At 38.3% G+C, this 20,921-nt stretch overlaps 1 protein-coding gene and 1 pseudogene across 2 annotated transcripts in view; both read left to right on the top strand.

Annotated features, from left to right (window-relative positions):
- The window catches only part of OLFM3 (olfactomedin 3), a 383,079-nt gene that overhangs the window by 318,949 nt on the left and 43,209 nt on the right, over nt 1-20,921 (top strand). For both annotated transcript variants that reach the window (XM_006882454.1, XM_006882453.1), the window contains exon 4: nt 3,368-3,587. In XM_006882454.1, the coding sequence (XP_006882516.1) occupies nt 3,368-3,587 (220 nt within the window). The remainder of the gene's footprint in view (nt 1-3,367; nt 3,588-20,921) is intronic.
- Nucleotides 16,082-20,921, top strand: part of LOC102853268 — a 16,426-nt pseudogene continuing 11,586 nt past the window's right edge.

Raw genomic sequence — 20,921 nt, 5'->3', positions numbered from 1 at the left:
ATATGTCTCCTGATTTCCTGACTGCTGATACCATGAGTGCTGATTGTGGATCCATGTAAGATGAATTTGTTGACAGTTTCAATCTTTTCTCCATCTGCCATGTTGTTGCCTATTAGTCCAGTGGTAACAATCTTTGTTTCCTTGGCATTGAGATTCAATCCATATAGAAGGCTATATATTCTTTGGTTTTCCACAGCAACTGCTTCAAGTCCTTTAATGTTCAGCACACAAGGTTGTGTCATCTTCCTAACACAGATTATTGATGGGTCTTCCTCTGATCTTGATGTCACCTTCTTCTCCATAGTGCCCAGCTTCTTGAATAATTTTCTAAACATATGGATTTGTGAGTTGTGGGATGATAGAAAAGATATCACCCATGAAAAGATCAGAAAGTCTTTACAAAGGCAGAGGAGAAAAAAAATACCAAAGTGTATGTCAGAAGAGACTCTGAAAAGTGCACTAGCCCATTGAGAAGACAAAACAGGAAAAACATGCCAACATAAAAGAGCTGGTGAGATTTCAAAGGCAGCTCCAAAAGACAAAGCAAAGTATTATAATGGAAGGTGCAGAGAGCTGGAATTGGAGAATAAAAAGGGGAAAACTTGTTCTGCATTTCTCAAGTTGAGAAAACTGAAAACATATTTAAGCCTTACAATATTGAAAGGTGCTATGGGCAGTGTATTGAATGACCCAGGAAGCATCAAAAGAAGATGGAAGGAATACTAAAATCCCTATACTGAAAAAAAAAAAAAAAAACCACAACAAAACAAACCAACAAAAACCAAAACACCAACAAAACAGACTTACACTGAAAAATTTTCAGAAAGTATTATATATCCAGTGTCAAATGGAAGGAAGTTGAATTTGCAATGAAGGCATTGGCAAAAATAAGGTCCTAGGAATCAGTAAGATACCAATCTATTAGATACCAACTGACTTGTTTCAATTAACAGATATAGCCCCGGATGCACTCACCAGGCTATGACAAGAAATTTGAAGGACAGCTGTCTGGCCAACAGATTGGAAGAAGATTGGAATTTGTACCCATTTTCAAGAAAGATCATCCGACAAAATGTGGAAGCTTTCAAACAATGTCATTACTATTCCATGCAGGCAAAATAATGCTGAAGATCATTCAAAAGCAGCTAAAACAGTACATAGAGAGGGAACTTCCAGAAGTTCAAGCAGGATTTAGAAGAGACACCATTATTGATGTCAGATGAATCCCGGCTAAAAGTTGAGACTGTCAGAAAAATATCTGTTTATGCTTTATTGACTATGCAAAGGCATATTTGACTGAGTGGATCCTAATAAGTTATGGTTAACATCTTGGAAATCCAAGAGCACTTAACTGTGCTTATTTGAAACCTACAGCTGGAGCAAGAAGCTACTGTGCTAACAGAGTAAGGAAACACTACATGGTTTAAAATTAAGAAGGGAATGTGTCAGGGTTGTGTTCTTCCTCCATACCTATTCAGTCTGTACGCTGATCAAATTATTTGAGAATTGGCTATATTCGAAGGTAGTCTTTAGCTTCTTGAATTATAAAATCTAAACCAAACCCACTGCCATCAAGTTGATTATGACTCAAAACTGTCCTCCATAAGGTTTCTGTGGTTATTCAATCTTTACTGCCCATCTTTCTCACAGATTGCCTGGTGGTTTCAGATGACTGTTTTTTCTGTAAACAGTGCAATATGTAATGCACTATTATTACCAATGTTTCTTTCTGAAAAATATATCCACATCTATATATATATATATATACACACACACACCCATATATATGTGTTTGTGTGTGTGTATTGACACTGTATGAAAACTGACCCTCCATTGGGTTTCTGAGGCTGTATACACAAAAAGAGATTGACTACCTTTCTACTAAGCAGCTACTGGTGGATTGAAACTGTAAAGAGACATAGCCTTTAGGTTAATAGAATAATTCCCTATGGATTAGGCCACCAGAATTACTTATATACATGCATGCGTATATGTAGTATCCTCAATATAATACTATTTTCAGAACTATTCTCAGTATAATCTTAATGAACTAAATATGTCTTCTTTGGAGAATGCCACAGAATGCTCAAACTAATAAATATATTTCAGAATCAGCTACTAAAATGAGCAAAGTTTTGCAATTCTGCATTTTTGACTGTGCTAATTATGAAACTTTCTCATTATTAAAAGTCTATTCACGCTTCTACTCACCATGCACACAGTCAATGAGTACTTAACTCTAGAGCAAGTGAAAATCCTTTCCAGCACAAAGCCTATAAATCAGAGCAGCTATGGCAGCTCTTGGTGTTTCAATGCATTTATACAAACAGCATCTTGCAAATGTAATTTAAAAATGCAATTTTCAGTCTCATAAATTAGTGAGTGTACAGTATGGTTTCTTATGGCACCTATGAATTATTTTCAAATTATTATAATAAAAATAGCCCTATCTACAAATTATAAAATCCACAGCAAATTCACAGTTGAATCAAACTCATTAAATATTTCCTTTGACCTTACCATTTTACCTCATTTAAAAGTTGCTGGTGAAAATGCAGGTGTCACTGTCCTCTGTCCTGTAATGGCTTAGAATAGGGGTTGCAATCTTCTGATTTGAACCATATACTTTTGACATTTCATGGCAGCTTCATCTTCTTATCACTAAGCTTCTAGTGTGCAGATAAGTAATTAGACATATTTAAAGTCTTGCTGGGTGGAGGGGTGTGGGGTTGGTTTGTTTTTGTTTTATGGCTGCTAAGCAAAGTGTCAGTGATTTGAAACCACCAACTACCCTACCCCCGCCCCCCCCCACCCCCCGCCAGCCCACCCCCACCCAGCTGGGAAGATGAACTGTCTTCTCTTGATCAGATTTACAGCCTTTATCCCCTGATAGGAGGGTCATCATGAGTTGTAATTAACTTGAAAGATTTTTAAAGAGACATAAGACGTTTTACCCAATTCCAATAACTTTATTCAAACTTCATTCATAGAAGATGGGCACGGCTTATGTCTCCTGACTAAACAATATCTTGTTACTATCTAAAATGTTCCTAGAAACTGAGATAACAAAACCCCATAATTACTACCTTTGAAAGTTTTTCTAATTATGATAAGGATCAATGTGCTCTACAGGAAAGCATAAAGCCATTTAAAGAGAAGTTCTTGTATTGAGAAGATGGGATGAATAGATTTACTGCTAATGATCATGTGGCTGCTTACATGCTCACGAAATACCTAATTTCAACCAAAAATCAATGAAGAATTTTAAAGCTATTTTAATAATCTCCTTTAAGGATCACATTCAAAAGGATGTAGCTGCTTGATCTGTTTTAAATGACTCTCAGGAACAATTGGCTGCTTTTCACAGGAATTGAAAGAGAAGATGGATGAGCTGCTGCCCTTGATCCCTGTGCTGGAACAGTACAAAACAGACGCCAAGCTCATCACCCAGTTCAAGGAGGAGATTCGGAATCTGTCAGCTGTGCTCACGGGGATTCAGGAAGAGATTGGTGCTTATGATTACGAGGAGCTGCATCAAAGGGTACTTAGCTTGGAAACCAGACTTCGTGACTGCATGAAAAAGCTAAGTAAGTCGAACAATTTCTTTTGTCTTTCTAAGCTGTTTTTTTTAAATAGTTTCAATGAAATCTGTTTTATAATGTTTTGCAAGTAGTCATAGCAAATATGTCTGTCTGCTTTCTAAGTGAAAAGTGTTTCTTAATGGTTTAAGCAAATTTGGACATTCTATATTATTTTATTAACTGTTGTCTGATTTTCAGAGCAACCCACTACCATTTTGTGGCTTGAAGGAAGAAGTCTGGTAAACACAGTCAATCATATTAGATACATTAGTGGTATTTTACTAGAAAAAGAGCACATGATCGGCCATCATTACTCTTCTGTGAGAGAGAGGTGGCAATTTTGACAGTTGATAAAGCAGAAACATCAAAGGACTCTGATATAAAAAATGAAAACAACCATGCTAAAAGCAAAATAAAACCATTCTTCCACTATGCAATTACTATGAGCTGTTCTAATAACCATCTAATTACAATCAGGTCAATTCCGACTCATATCTTAATGTGAGGAAACTATCTTTTTCCCACTGTAAGAGTGGTGGATATCGAAATCCCTGCCTTTTCAATTAGGAACCTCACAATTTACACACAAAGGCCACTTACCACTAGGGGTTCTTTCATCTCTATCTCCCTCCCACCTTCCTCTCTCTCTCTCTCTCTCTCTCTCTCTCTATATATATATATATATATATCTCCAGATGATTTGCCATGAAGTTGAAATAAACTAATGGCTAACCTTCCAGCAGTTTTTCAGACTGTAAATTGCATGGGAGAAGATGAGGAAACTTCTTTCTCCTAAAAAATGAGCTGGAAGATTCTAACTACCAAAGAGGTACAACATTTTAGTTAACAGTGAAAGTCTCTACAGACTATGCCGTCAGAGCTCCTTTGTATATAAACCACACACAATGTATATATTTCTGTTTCTGATGATGGTGGTGGTGTGCACTGACAAGTTGGAACCAACCCATTGCTGACCATTCAGTAGTTCCCCAGAGGCAGTAAATCCCATGGAAGGAGATTGTTCATCTGTCTCCGGGGTAACAGCTGGTGGATTTGAACCATATGTCTTTGGGATTGCTGTGTAGTTTCTTACTACTAGGCTGTCAAAGCTACCTGTATTAAGATATAATGTATATAACAGAAAATATGAAACCCAACTCTTAGGAGAAAAATTTACACAAATAGAGAGGAATAACGATTAATGTTAAGATTGTTATCTGTCAACGGCAGAAATCCTGTGAGACTTAGAAAAAAACTACAACAAGGCAATCCTCTCCCATTCCAAGATCTAGATTCACAGATTTCTGTGTGTGTGTGTATATGTGTATATCCATCTCTCTCACTATCTACAGATCGATTTATATCATTATACTTAGGTATGTATAGATATACTTATATGCTTAGGGTGGAAGTCTGCTCAAAGGCATTGGTGTTAAAACCCCCTGGGGAGGGGAGGGCACTGCCATCAGGGTCCTGCAGTCTCCACTCTGGGAGTTGGCTTTTTGCTACTTGTGGATTGTGGTCCTGATGAGCAAGAAAAGGGAAGTTTTGGGGGTCATGATTTTTTGGGGGGTTGTGTTTGATGTGTATTACTGCTCCTTTCTCCCTCAAGAGTGGGTGTCCTTGAGCCTTTGCCCAGAGTGGAGGTCTGCTCAAAGGTGTTGGCATTAAAACCCTGCCAGTAATTTTCGAATGAGTATTTGTTGAATCACACAGCAATCTTTTGTCTATTTTCTGAACTGAACAACTTGGTGTTGCTGTGATGTTGCTCACTGTTCCATAGTGTTGTCAAATACCATAATGGCTACCCATTATGTGCAGTGTTTGGATGAGCTTCCACTTTGATTTATGCTGGGAAGCAGGAGTGGCATCCACTTCCTAAACTAGATGCCTCTGGAAACTCTGCAAACTCTCTAAACTCTATAAATGTACAGAAATGATGGTACTTGGAACAGAGTTCTGTACAGAAATGATGTTAGTTAAAGAACAGAGTTTAGGTCTTTTGTGCAAAATTTACTCTCAATCATATTCGACTTGACGGCACTTAACCACTGCTAAGTGAAACCAGTACTGTTATATCTGGAGGAACACTCTTTGTACATCAGCCTTTGTCAATGTTCAGTATAAAGTAACCTGGGTTGCTGTAATGCTGAACTTTGTACCATTGGGGTATCAAATATCAGAATGGTTTCCCAATGTGGACAGAGTTTGGTGGAGCTCGCAGTTGTAAACAGGTATGGAAGCAAGAGTGCCATCTACTTCCTAAACCACATGACTCTGGAAACTCTGTGAACTTGGATAAATGGTGATACTTAGCTCTTTTGTTCATAGAGTCGCTGTGAGTCATGCTCGACTTGACAGTAGTCAACAACAACAACAACATATATAGTTATAAATTACCACAGACAAACAAAAAAAATCCATCAGGATGGATTTTAAGTCTATTTTTGAGCAGTATTTTTAATTGTTGACATGAAGTGACATGACAAGCAAGGCAAGTCAACAGTAATAGAAAATGTTGTCCCAATAAAGATGGACTCTTCTTGAATAGAAAACAAACTTAAAGGTGGAGTTAAAACACTTGAAAAGAAATTATTAATCAACTTTCAGTAAAGACTCTTCAGTGAATAAGTTAAGTTTTTGAATGAAATTTAGAAAACATATTTGTCATGCAGATGCAGTTCATTTGACTAAAAATAGCTTGATAAAATGTATCATGTTCATTTTTCATAACCTGAAAACATTTTGGAGAATCACCACATCAGAAGGCTCACTGCAGACATCCCAATGTTTCCAAGAGAACCCAGCACAATTAATCAGAAAAAAAAATAGCAGAAACCCTAAGTCTAAACACATGTATAGAAATTTTCCATACCTCTTTCCTAATTAAGAAAATTCTGCTTTGTTTTAAATCTTTAGCTGTTAATCTGTTAGCTATCTATATTTCAAAGTTCTAGTTCTTGTACATCTTGTATCCATGGTCTAAATTATAGCTGTAAGTATTTGTGAAGTATGCATTTGAAATTATGCTAAGCTGCTTTAAATCTTCTCTGTGTACTAGAATACAGTTTTTCATTTATGAGACCCTTCCTGTGTGGTCCTCTCTACCTCTCCAATTTTCAGTCTTTTCCATTTTCTCTCTTAGAGCTACATCGCAGTGATGCATGTCTCTATCAACACATTTTCACCTGACACATATGACTGACTGCTCTTAATTTTTCTGGTCACAGTTCAAATACCATTTTTGTCACAATCTTTCATTGTCTTCCAAAATTAGTCTATGTGTCCCTGGAAGATGCTTTCAAACTTGTGATATTCTTCCAGTGATTGGGCTTTTCATGTTTCATTATTACTGCGTGTGTAACTGAATGTCTTCCTTCCTAAATGTTGTTCCATTAGAACAAAAACAAAGTTAGTCTGATTCACTCTAAATGTTATTTAATCCAATGGCCAGAAAAAGGCCATGAAAGAAACATTATTCAATAATGTTCTGCAGAATATATTAATTCTATACAGAGTTATAGTAATGATTTCTAAACTTTTCAAAAAATCAAACATTATGTTATACATGGTGATATTAGTATGGTTTTCTTAGGACTAAAACCAAGGACTATAAATTTCATTAAAGAAAAGCTTGGAAGAACTCTAAAAGTCCTAATACACAACATAAACAGTCTTCTAAGTATCCTGAAAAATCTACAACCAAGAGAACATTAAATAGATGAATGGGACCTTCTAAGAATCGAATCCCCACGCACATCCAAAAACATCTCCAACAGGGTAGTAAGGGAATACACAGACTTGGAAAAAGTATTTGGTAATGGCATGTCAGATAAGGGACTTATATCTGTTGTTGTTGTTGCTATGTGCCGTTGAGTCGCTTGCGATTCTTAGCGACCCTATGTACAACAGCCCTAAGCTCTGCTCTATTCTGTGCCATTCTCACTGCCTCTGACACACCCATCCTGATTACCCCAGTCACTGAATCAATCCACCTCATGGAGGGCCTTCCTCTTCTGTGTTGTCCCTCCACCCTCCCAACATGATGTCCCTCTCCAAGGACCTCTCCCTCCTTATAACAAGTCCAAAGTATGTCAGACGAAGCCTCAGAATCCTGCCTCCAAGGAACAGCCCGGTTTAACCCTCTCCAGGATGAATCTGTTTGTTTTCTTGGCAGTCCAGTGTTGGGTGGGGGATGCTGAAGTCCCCGACTGCTGTGAACAATAGGCCAGGTGCTGATTGTGGAACAATCACCAACTACTCATATACAAGTTCAAGCTGAAGCTAAGAAAACGAAATCAAATCCATGGGAAACAAAAATATGATCTTGAATCTGTTGCTGTTGTTGTTGTTATGTGCTGATGAGTCAGTCACCTGTGACTCATAGCGACCCTATGTACAACAGCCTTAAACTCTGCCCTATCGTGTGCTAATCTCACCATCTCCAACACAGTTACCCTCATTACTCCATTCACTGAGTCAATCTATCTCATCGAGAGTCTTCCTCTCCTGCACTGTCCCTCCATACTCCCAAGAATTGATGTCCTTCTCCAAGGACTGGTCCCTCCTTGAAACATGTCCAAAGTATGTCAGACAAAGCTTCAGAATCTTTGCCTCCAAGGTGCAGCACGGCTTCACTCTCTCCAGGACAAACCTGTGTTGTGGTTTTTTTCCTAGCAGTCCATTGTATATTCAATACTCTTCTCCAACACCACAGCTCAAAGACATCAATTCTCCTTCTGTCATCCCTAGTTATTGTCCAGCTCTCTGATGCATAGCAAGTGATTGCAAAGATCATGTCATATATCAGGTGCACTTTAGTCTCCAGACTGAATTCTTTGCACTTTAGCACTTTAGAGTAGTCTCTAACCACAGACTTTCCCATTGCAATACATCTTTAATTTACTGGCTGCTAGTGCCAAAACTGTGAACAATCTCAGTCTCTTTACCATCCATTATGATGCTGTCAATCAGTCCAGTGGTGAGAATCTTTATTTTCTTGATATTGGGTCTCAGTCCATACTGAAGACTGCAGTTACTGACCTTCCACATTTTCAGCAAGCAGGGATGTGTCATCTGCATAATGCAGATTGTTGATGATTCTTCCTCCAATCCAGATGCCACATTTCTCCTCATAGAGCCCAGCTTCCTGGATAACCTGTTCTGCATAAAGATTGAGTCTGTCCCACCAGAATTTCAGAACCATCTCAGGAACAGATTTGAGGACTTGAACACCAATGAGCAAAGACCAGATGAGTTGTGGAAGGATATCAAGAGTATCCTCCAGGAAGAGTGCAAAAGGTCATTATCAAGACTGAGGAAGAAGAAAAGACCAAAATGTAAGTCAGAAGAGACTGAATATTGCACTAGACTGCCGAGCAGTCAAAAACCAGTGAAGAATTCATAATACTAAAGAGCTAAATGGAAGATTTCAAAAGGCAGTGCAAGAAGACAAAATAAAATATTACGATGAAATGTGCAAGGAGCTGGGTTCAGAAAATCAAAAGGACTGAATTCACTCTGCATTTCTTAAGCGACTAGGAAGGTTAAAAGGAGAATTGATGCCTTTGAGCTATTGATATTGGAAAGAAGTATTAAATATACTATGAACTGCTAAGAAAATGACCAGGTTCATCCTTGAGAAGGTTAAACTAGGTTGCTTGTTGGAGGCAAGGATTCTGAAACTTTGTCTGACATACTTTGGACTTTTTTCAAGGAGGGACCAGTCTTTGCAGAAGGACATTATGTCTTGAGACACTGGAGCCCATTGCATCTGTCACTCTGTCAAGAGTCTTCTTTTCCTTTGCTGACCCTCCACCCTTCCAAGCATCCTGTCCCTTTCCAAGGAATAGCCTTTTCTAGCAAAATGCCTGAAATATGTGTGATGAAGCCTCATTATCCTTGCCTCCAAAGAACACTGTGCCTGCACCCTCTCCAAAATATATTTGTGTGTTCTTTTGGTAGTTCATGGGATGTTCAGTGTTCTTTTCCAACACCACAGCTCAAAGGCATCAATCCTTCTTTAATTCCTATTCACTGTTCAGCTCTCAGAAGCATACCAAGTGATTAGAAATACCGTGGCCTGATTCATACAAATCTCAGTTCTCAAACTGACATCATTACACCTCAGTAATTTGGAGAGGTCCCTAACAGCAGATTTTCCCATGCAATGTGTCTCCTTATTCCATGACTGCTAGTACCCAGGGTGTTAATTGTGGATTTAAGTCAGATGAAGTTGTTGACAGTTTCAATCTCTTTTCCATCCACCGTGATTTTGTCTATCAGTCCAATGGTAAAAATCTTTGTTTTATTTACACTGAGATGCAAGTCATATTGAAGGCTGCATTCCTTGATTTTTAACAAATATTTCAAGTCTTCTTCACTTTCAGCAAGTAAGGTTGTATCATCTGCATATTACAGGCTACTGATGAGTGTCCCTTCAATCCTGATGCTACATTCTTCTTAACAGAGTCCATCGTCTTGGATAATTTGCCCAGCACAATAGATCACAGTAGATCTTGGAGATCAACAGTAGATGTTGGAGATCACAGTAGACTGACAGATATGACAACTGAAGCTGCGTCATAAAATATGGAAACACAGAGGAGGAGGCACAGTTGTAAGCTGACACTAGTGGTTGGAATGTGGAATTAGAGAAGCATGAATGTAGGAAAATTGGACATTGTTAAGAAATAAATAGAACACATGAATATTGACATGCTAGGAATTGACAAAATGAGATGGATTGGCATGGGATATTTTGAATCAGATGATCATATGATCTACTATGGTGGAAGTGAAAAGGTGAGGAAAATCAGGGTCACTTTCACGGTTAAAAAATTCGTTTCTAGGTCCATCTTGAGATACAATGAGTGACAGAATAATGTCTATAAGAATATAAGGAAGTCTGGTGAATAACACTGTCATTCAAATTTATGCACCACCAGCCAGAGCCAAAGAGGAGGAAGCAGATTATTTCTACCAACTTTTGAAGTCAGAAATCAATTAAACATGCATTTAAGATGAATTACTAATAATAATGGGTGACAGGAATGCAAAAGTTGGGAACAGGAAGAAGGATCAGTAGTTGGAAAACATGGACTTGGTGACAGAAATGAGGCAGAGATAGAATGATCAAATTCTGTAGTTTACTCATGCCAAATACATTTTATCTGTCAGTGTCAATGCACAATATGGAACTGTGTCATTCTTTATTAATAGTGACATACTTTGGGAGAGTATCATTGTTATAAGTGAATAATTTCAGATCCTAATAGTTAACTCACTTATCTCCAGTGTCTCATAATAAAGTCCACCACATAGGTTCTTATGCTGAGATCAGGCATCTGATGCATAGATACAGACTCTATTAAGCAAGGACAGGCAATGAGACAGTTGTAGCTAGTAAAGGTGTTGGAAGTTTAATGTACATCATTGGCAATTTAGGGAGTTCTGGTGGCCGAACCTGTGGGGAGTTATGTTACTAATGCAAAGGCCTTTCTGGTGGTTCAAATCCCCAGTGGCACAGGGAGAAGAAGATGGGTGGTCTCTTCCCATGATTTACAGCTTCTGAAACCCAAGGAAAGATTGGTTTTAAGCTGGTTTCAACTTGATGGTAGTATTTTTCAGTTTCAAATTTGAACTTTTGAAAAGCTCTTGTGATTTTCTCAGTTTTCAATATGAATTCTGTCTAGATTATCTTCTTGTTGTTGTGCACCACTGAATCAGAACTGACTCATAGCTGACCTTCTAGCATATTTTGAGAAGCCGTAAATTGCATGAGGGGAGATTGCCCATCTTTTTTCCCTGGAGTAGCTGGTGGACTTAAAATGTATTTCCTTAGGTTATCAGCACACCTTAGCTGGCAATAGTCTCCACTGTAGTTGAGTTGCTCTTCTATCCCCTAACATTTTTCATAACTCTTAGGTTCCTTTCTAGCCTATATAGAACTAATTTCTCTCGTATTTCCTCCAATTCTGAAAAATATAACATAAGAGGAGTTAATCTAAGTATGAACAAATTCATGCTTTTTCTTCTTATTTTTGAATTGTGTATAATATTTCTTTGATGAGTTTGGATCTTTGGAAAGTATATTTATGCTTTATTGACTATGTAAAGGCATATGATATATGATTAACATTGAGAAGAATAGGAATCCCAGAACACTTAATTATGCTTGTGTGGAACCTATACCTAGACCAAGAGGCTATTGTACAAACAGAGAAAGGGAAGACAACATGATTTAAAATTAAGAAAGGTGTGAGTCAGGGTTGTATCCTTTCTCCATACGTATTCAGTCTGTATGTTGAACAAATAATTTGTGATGCTGACCTCTATTAAGAAGAATGTGACATCAGTATTGGAGCAAGACTCATCAATAACTTGATTTATGCAGATGAGTCAAACTTGCTTGCTGCAAGTGAGAAACACCTGAAGTGCTTGCTGCACGGAGACCAAAGACTAGAACCTTCAATATCGATTGTAGCTCACCATCAAGAAAAGAAAAAATTCAAACAACTTTACCTATTGGCAACATCATGCAACATGGAGAAAGGATTGAAGCTATAAATTACTTCATCCTACTTGTATCCACAATCCACTTTGTACTAGCAAGTCAGAAGATCAGGAGGCATGTTGAATTGAGAAAGCCTGCAGTCAGGGGCCTATCCAAATTACTGAGAAGCAATGATGCTAGTTTGAGATTTGAGGTGCATCTGGTTCAGACCATGGTCTTTTCAATCATTTGCTATGCATTTGGAAGCTGGACAGTGAATAAGGATGAAGGAAGAAAAATTGATGCCTTTGTGTTGTGGTTTTGGAGGAGAGTACCAATGTCCCATTGACTATCAAAGAACAAACTGGTATGTTTTGGAAAAGGTAAAACCAGAATACTCCTTGGAGGCAAGAATAGCAGAGGTTCATTTCGCATATTTTGAGCATATTGCTAAGAGAAGCTATTCCTTGGAGAAGGACATCATGCTTGGGAATGTGGAGAGACAGTTAAAAAAAGGAAGATCTTTAACCAGGTGGATTGACACGGTGACTACAGCAATGAGTCCAAGTGTGTCAGAGACCAGGTATTGTGAGGATGGCACAGGATAGGATACGGTCAGATCGTGCATCATTCTCCCATGAAGCAGCCGGTAGATTTAAACTGACGGCCTAGGATTGCAATACAGATTTTTATCACTATGTTGCAATGCTGAAGGCACATGGTTTGAATCCACCAACTGCTTTGTGGGAGAAGGTAGGGCAGTCACCTCCCATGTGATTAACTATCTCAGAAAACCCACCAGAGGGTGAGCTTTAAGTCAGTTCTGACTTGATGGTATACAAAAGTAATAATAAAAACTATATCTATATAGCTATTACATCAAAGAGTATTGATGTAAAGACTATGAGATGTGTTAAATGATATCTTATCATGTTGCTGTTAATTGTTACTGATTTGATTCCAGTCATCATGGATCTTATAAACTGAAAATAGTTCTCATATGGCATAACCCTTTTTCAAGACTATTCTTAGCACTTCAGTCCCTATTCACTGAGTACAGAGGTCAGTACCACAGTGAATCTGACCCACTGATCAATTTTGTTTCAAGAACTGAGAGTTGTTCTTATCATGTGATATTTATGCCAATCAACTGAAATAACCAAGGTATCTCCTAAGCAAAGTGGACCAAAGCCTTTAATTATCATACAAGCATCCCCTTCCAGTAAAGACATGCAACCCTAATGAAATGACGTATAAATCCACATGATCTCCAAAAGAAAAGTGAATGAATGTTAACATTTTTTAATTAGAAAACAGTCCAACCTACTCCAACTTAGATAGCAGTGTCTACTAAGCTATATGCCATTAGAGAAGAAATTAAACACAAAATTTTTAGTGTGAAACTGGGTTTAAACTAATTAATAATTTACTTCATATTCTTCCTCCCTAGAAATTGGTACATGTAAGCCAACTGTCTTTGAGAAACGTTTAAACTCCATCTATGCTTAGCATTACCTGATAAATAAGTGCTCTAATATTAAATTGATTTGAACTTAGGTGAGAAAACGGCCATTGCTATTGTGTCAATCCTGATTGATGGTGCATTTGAGTGGAGCTTCTTAAAGATTTCCTGGATGTTCTTGAGCTGTTAATTGAAAGGTCAGCAATCCAAATCCAGCAGCCAATCTGAGGAAGAAAGATGAACATTCACTTCCCACAAAGATTTACAGCCTCATAAATCCAGTGAAGGATCACTGAGTCAGAACCAACTCTACAGACAGCAGAATCTTTACAAAAGCAGATTGCTGAACTGAAAGCCTACTGGAAGGTCAGCTATGGGTCAGTTTCAAATTAACAGTAGACAATAACAACAAACCTTCTGTAGCATGGCCAGGTGATTCAAACCACTAATCTTAAAATTAGTTACCTCAGTTAACTCCGCTGAAAAGAACTCATTGCTGACCCTCCTTTGGACTTCTAAAGCTGTAAATCACACAACAGGAAACCTTCCATTCTTCTCTTGTTGAGTACTGGTGGATTTGAGCTGCCACAGAGTGCAGCATTTGGGCTAGCAGTCCAACTCTAGGATTGCATACTAAAAGCTATCTTCAAAACAGATTATAGCTCTTGTTGGTGGTCTTTTTATGTACCATCCAGCAAGTGTGACTCGCAGCAGTTCTGTGAACAACAGCTCTGAACTCTGCCTTATCTTGAACCAATCTCTAACACATATACTCCAATTACCTCAGTTACTGTGTCAATTCATCTTAACTGTGGTCTTCCTCTCCTGCTTGGACCTTCCAAGTATGATGTCCATGGAGAAAAATATCATGTCCCTCTTAGAAATATGCCCAAAGTATCTAAGTATCAAAATCCCTGCCTCCAAGTTCACCCTTTCTAGGACAGACCAGTTTATCCATTGCAATCTATGGTATGTTCAGTAGCCTTTTCCAGCATCACAACTCTTAAGACATCCTTAATGATTGCCCAACTCTAATTGTGAAGACCAGGCCTTTGATCAGGTGCACCTTAATCTCTACACTTACATTGTTGCTCTTTAGAACAACTCTGAAGAACTCCCTGAGAATGGACTGTCCCAAAGAAATTAATTTTTTTTTAATTTCCTGCCTGCTGGTTTCAAGAGTGTTGATTGTGGATCCAAGAGAGATAAAATTGTCAACAATCTCAGTCTCTTCTTCATGAATTTATACCATCCAACTTTTTTTTTTTAATCTTTGGCACGGTGTTTCAAATATATCCAAAGTTCTCTTGTTTCTTGCTGCTGAGTGAGATCTAGACATGAATATAATATAGCATCATCAGTGTAGTGACAGGAACAAAAAGAATCATTTATCAATGGCATCTTTACTGTCTGTGAAAGTTTCTCAGCTCACACACAGTAAACCAGCAGAAAGTAGAGATTCATTTGGGAAGATACACATATTAAAATTGTGACAATGATAAATGCATTTCCTTTTAGTGACTTCACTTTTAGTTTACAATCTCACAGGTACACCTATTTATTTGAAGATACTGAAAAGCAAAGCAGCCTCATTGCTACAAGGTCTAAGTTACTTCCCAAAAGTGAATAAAGTGCTGAAGGAAATATAGCACGTTGTTGAGACCACTAAGGCACCATTTAGATGATTTCTACTAGAGAATTAAAAGTCTAGAGGAAGTAGGAATTAGAAAAATACCTAAATGACAATGTTTCCTATTGGCCGGATTGAAATACAGTGGCACTCTTTCCTGAGCACTTAATTTTCTTCTATGAGAGACTGAATAAAACAGGGTCCCCTGTGTTTAATTATATCATACCACATTACTAGACAGGCAGAATATAATTATGTATATATGAGAATTATACTCAAAAAGCATAGTTAAAATTCTCACACATCCTTTGAGATCACCAATAGATAGTTAATGTAGATTATAATCAAGTTTTCTATGTTTCTACACCCACCCCAAGCCCATCGCTACTCATTTCAGTAACATCTTAGGGCAATGGTTTGGTGCCATCTAGTGAATCACCTGATACATATTTATATTAATGCAAATTATTTTGAGGCTTCATATATAACAGGAATGCCAATAACATTTAGAAACTTCAAGTGTCTCAAATAATGGGATTTGGTGTACTGTCTTTATTATATTTATGCAAAATAAGTGATATTCATTATGTTTATTTGCATATTCAGCAAATATTTATTGACTGCTTAATGTTTGCTGGCACTTTGCAAGTACTTGGAAATACAGAAATGAATAGGAAACATTTATCTACTATCTAAAAGTTCACATTTTAGGGGGAACAATAAGCACATAATAAATAACTACAATAATCTAGGGTGCCTGCTATTTGGTGTCCTGGTTCTGGTATGGGCCTGATGTGGATTATCTTGGGAATCCACAGCAGCACTGTGCCAGTGGGGTCATAGGGTATGGGCAGGCTGGATGTGAATCATGACTGACCTCCAGGAAGACAGCAGAGTTGCAACCTTGTGCCAGCATGCCAACCACCAACATCAAAGATCTAACTGAGAAACTGTCAAATACTCCCATCCAGTACCTTATCCTGCAGTGCCACCTTGGGCAACCACTCGGACCAGCAAAGCATGTCCTGTGCCATGATATTTGTAAACCTGATTGTCTTTACTATTTACTGTCAAAGGTACAACACCTATCTGTCAGTTATTGATTTGCTTGGTGGAGTGGTATCCATTTCCTAAACCACATGCCTCTGGAAATTCTATGAACTTGGAAAAACAGCAATAGCTGTGGAAAGGCTTATAGTCACTATGAGTCAACCTCCACTCGATGGCAATCAATATAACAACTACAACAATTGCTTTTGCTTTATAGCTGGGTATATGTACTCTTGCTTGTTTATTGTTTGCTTCTGTTATACAGCACTTGTCTGTCAGTCTGCTGTGTTGTTGTAACTTGTGATGCTGGAAGCTATGCCACCTGTGTTTCAAATGCCAGAAGGGCTACCCATGGTTGACAGGTTGTAGTAGAGCTTCTAGATTATAGCAGTCTAGGAAATAGGCTTGTCATCCACTTCTGAAATAACAGGCCTTAAAAAACCTTATAATAACAGAGAAGTGCAGTGTTATTAAAGGTAGAACCCAGGTGTAAGTCATTAAAATATGAAAAAAACAGCCGTAAACAACCATTAATAATTCGAATATGAAATATAAATGTAGAAAAAAAATGTTGTCAAAATGAGATGGAACACATGAAGATAGCACCTTATAAACTAAGAAATGCAAAATGAACAAGAACCACTGGTAACAAAGGAAAAAGTTTCTTTGGTGCATTGAAGATACTGGCCAAAAATAGGGCTCCAAGAATAAACAGAGTAACAATTGACATGTTTCAACTCACAGAAACAACCTAGAATGTTCTTACCAGTCAATGCCAGGAAATTTGGAGGACAGCTGCCTGGACAACTGACCAGAAAAGATCAATGTTTGTCCCAGTTTCCAAGGAAGATTATCCTGTAGAATGAGGAAGTTATTGTATATTAATATCACATGCAAGCAAAATATTACTGAAAATCATACAAAAATTGCTGGAACAGTACATTGAGGAGAAAATTCCAGAAGTTCAAGCTGTTTAGAAGAGCCCATGGCACCAGGGATATCATTGCTGAGTGAGATAAATCCTGGCTGAAAGCATAGGACTGTTGTTGTTTTGTACCATTGAGTCAGAGCCAAACCATAGCTGACCTTCCAATTGGTTTTTGGAGACAATTAATTGCATGAGAGGAGATTGTCTATCCTCTCCCACAGAGTAGCTGATGGATTTGAACTGCATGCCTTTGAGATTGCAGTGTAGCTTATTGCCACTAGTCCACCAGAGCTCCCTGAAAGCATAGAATATCAGAAGAATATCTTTCTGTGTTTTATTGACTATGCAAAAGCATATGACTGGATCAAAATAAACAGTGGCTAACATTGAGAAGAATGGGAATCTTAGAACCCTTAATTGTGCCTATAAGAACTCTATACATAGTCTAGAAGCTATTTTCCCAATAGAATGAGGGAATTCTGTCTGATTTAAAACAAGGGAAAGTGTATGTCCTGGTTATATCCTTTCTCCATATATATTCAGTCTGTGTGATGAACAAGTAACTAGTGAAGCTGAACTCTATGAAGACGAACATGACATTAGGATCAGAGGAAGACTCATTAGCAACCTGTATTATGCAGTTAGAGCAACGTTGCTTGCTGAATGTGAGGAAGACTTGAAACACTTGCTGGAGAAGATCAAGAACTATAGCCTTCAATTTGAATTACATGTTAACATCAAGAAAAAATAATGTCTTTACCATTGGACCAGTAGGCAACATTATGATAGATGGAGAAAGGATTGAAACTGTCAATGATTTAATCTTGTTGATATCTACAATTAATACCAGTGGTACCAGCAGTTAGGAGTTCAAGAGATGCCTTACTTTGAGCAAGCCCACTGTGAAGTCTCTCTTCAAAACATTAAAGAGCAATAATGTCAATTATTTAAATCACTTGCTGTCCATCTGAGAGCATGATAGTGAATAAGGGATGCCTTTGAACTGTGGTGTTGGAGAAGAGTCCATGGGCACATCTCATTGACTGCCAAAAGCATGAACTGATATGTCTTGGAAAAAGTGCAGCCTGAGTGCTTGGAGGCAAGGCTAGCAAAACTTCCTTTCTCTTCCTTTTTACATGTCTTTAGGACAGGCTATTTCTTGGGAAAAGATATCATATTTGGAAAGAGAGAAAGATCCTCGACAAGATGGGTTGACACAGTGACTGCAGCAATAGGCTTCAGTAAATCAGAGATGACGAGGATGGCGCAGGATAGGACAGGGTTAAAGTCTGCTGTTAACGGGTTTGCTATTACTCTTATTCAACTTGATGGCACCTAATAGCAGCAACAACCGTTTGATAAAATTGCCCTCATCATGTAGTCCATAACACCTCAGCCTGCCAACTGAAAGAGCAACAGTTTGAGCCTACTGTGAAGAAGAAAAATGGGCAGTTTGATTCTGTAAAGATTCATAATTTCAGAAATCTGATAGATGTTTGCTGTGATTTGTAACCAGCTCTACCACAGTGGGATGACTTTGACACTACAAAATGCATATAAAGACAGTTGCTTTACAAATATTATTTCTGATCTATGGGACTGCAGCCTTCAATATGGACTGAGGCTCAATGTCCAGAAAACAAAAATTCTCACCACTTGACCAATCGATAGTATCAGGATAGATGGTGAAGAGATTGAGATTGTTCACAGCTTCCGTTTGCTCGGCTCCACTGTCAACACTCTTGGCACCAGTAGCCAGGAAATCAAAAAACGTATCGCGATGGGAAAGTCTGCTGTTAGGGACCTCTCTAAAGTACTCAAGAGCAACGGTGTCTCTCTGGAGACTAAGGTGCGCCTGATACAGGCCATGGTTTTTGCAATCACTTGTTATGCATCAGAGAGTTGGACAATGACTAGGGAGGATAGAAGGAGAATTGACTCCTTTGAGCTGTGGTGCTGGAGAAGAGTATTGAATGTACCATGGACTGCCAAGAAAACAAATAGATTCATCCTAGAGAGGGTTAAACCAGGCTGCTCCTTGGAGGCAAGGATTCTGGGGCTTCGCCTGACATACTTTTGACATGTTATAAGGAGAGACAGGTCTTTGGAGAGGGACATCATGCTTGGGAGAGTGGAGGGACGACGCAGGAGGGGAAGACCCTCTATGAGGTGGATTGATTCAGTGACTGGGGTAATCTGGATGGATGTGTCAGAGGCAATGAGATTGGCACAGGATAGAGCAGGGTTTAGGGCTGTTGTCCACAGGGTCACTATGGGTCGCAAGCGACTCGACGGCACATAACAACAACAACAATGCAACAGCATTGTATAAAGCATTAATACTGACAATTTACTGAAAATGTAGTTGAATTTAATTTGCTTGAGGTCATATCAGAGGCAAGATTCAAATATTCACCCCAAAATTCATCTCAATTCAGAGATTCACATTCCTCTGGGATAATGTCTTTTATGATATATATTTATTAACAGAAAAATGCCATCAATAGATTAATAAATTTAATCCAGTGTTTGGATCATCAGTTTACCCAATTGCTGAAGTAAGAACCAGGTTTTTATAATTCTTTTCCCCCTATTTAATGACTATGTCTTTTACCCATCTTACATTTATGGGAAATTCACCTACTTTTTTGCATCCGCATTTCCACCACCTCAATCCATAGCACCATTCATCATTTATCAATTAGAGTCTTGCAATGACCTCTCTATTTACTCTACTAGAAGGCATGCCACACATGTCCACTACAAAATGTATTGATCACCTTCTCTCATGAAAGTCTAAATATTTTAGAACAATGTCTTAAAAAATCCTGTTTGGTTTGTATTTAAAATGAAATCAACACACCTTTGTAAGATTTATACAACTTGAGATGACAGGGACTCTGATTGCATTTCCAGTCCTTTTAGTTCGCACCATGAAATATCTATAAGCATTAGTGATTCTGAATGTTCTCTTCAATTGTACATACTTTGTTCATCTCCATGAAACTGGACTTGCTCTTCCTTTCATAGAACACCGTTTTTCCTGTATCCTCTGCACAATTCTAATACTTTTTCATTTTCTGACTTTTCTCTAATTGTGTTGTTGTTGTTGTGTACCATTGAGTTAGAAATGATCTAGACCTGACCCTCAAGAAGATTTTCAGAAATAGTTAATCACATGGGAGGAAAATTTTCCAACCATTTCCCTCTGAGAAGCTGGTACCTTTGGTATTGCAGCACAATTTTTTACCACTAGGTCACCAGAGCTGCCTAAATCTGCTGTCAGGGCCTTCTCCATAATGCTAAAGAGCAACAATGTAATTCTGGAGACTAAGGTGCACCTGATTCTAGGCAATGGTTCTTTGCAATTACTTGCTTTGTACCAGAGAGCTAGACAATGACTGAGGATGATAGAAGAATTGACACCTTTGTTTTGTGGTACTGGAGAAGAATATTGAACATACCATGGACTGCCAAGAGGACAAATAAGTGTGTCCTACAGAGAATAAAAACAATCTGCTCCTTGGAGGCAAGGATTTTGAACTCCATCTCACATATCATGTTGTCAGGACGGGCCAGTCATTAGAGAAGACATCATTATTAGAAGGGTGAAGGGACAGCTCAGGAGAGGAAGATCCCATATAAGATGGATTGACAGAGTAATTGGAGTAATGAGGGCGAGTGTGTCAGAGAGAGTGAGACTGGCTCAAGATAGTGCAAGGTTTAGAGCTATTGTGCATAAGGTCTCTAGGAGTTGTAGTGGACTCAACAACCCA

Source organism: Elephantulus edwardii, unplaced genomic scaffold (assembly GCF_000299155.1).
Source record: "Elephantulus edwardii isolate Elephantulus edwardi_28Jun2011 unplaced genomic scaffold, EleEdw1.0 scaffold00020, whole genome shotgun sequence".
Taxonomy (NCBI): domain Eukaryota; kingdom Metazoa; phylum Chordata; class Mammalia; order Macroscelidea; family Macroscelididae; genus Elephantulus; species Elephantulus edwardii.
The sequence above is the reverse complement of the archived record's forward strand: the minus strand, read 5'-3'. Positions and strand labels throughout refer to the sequence as shown.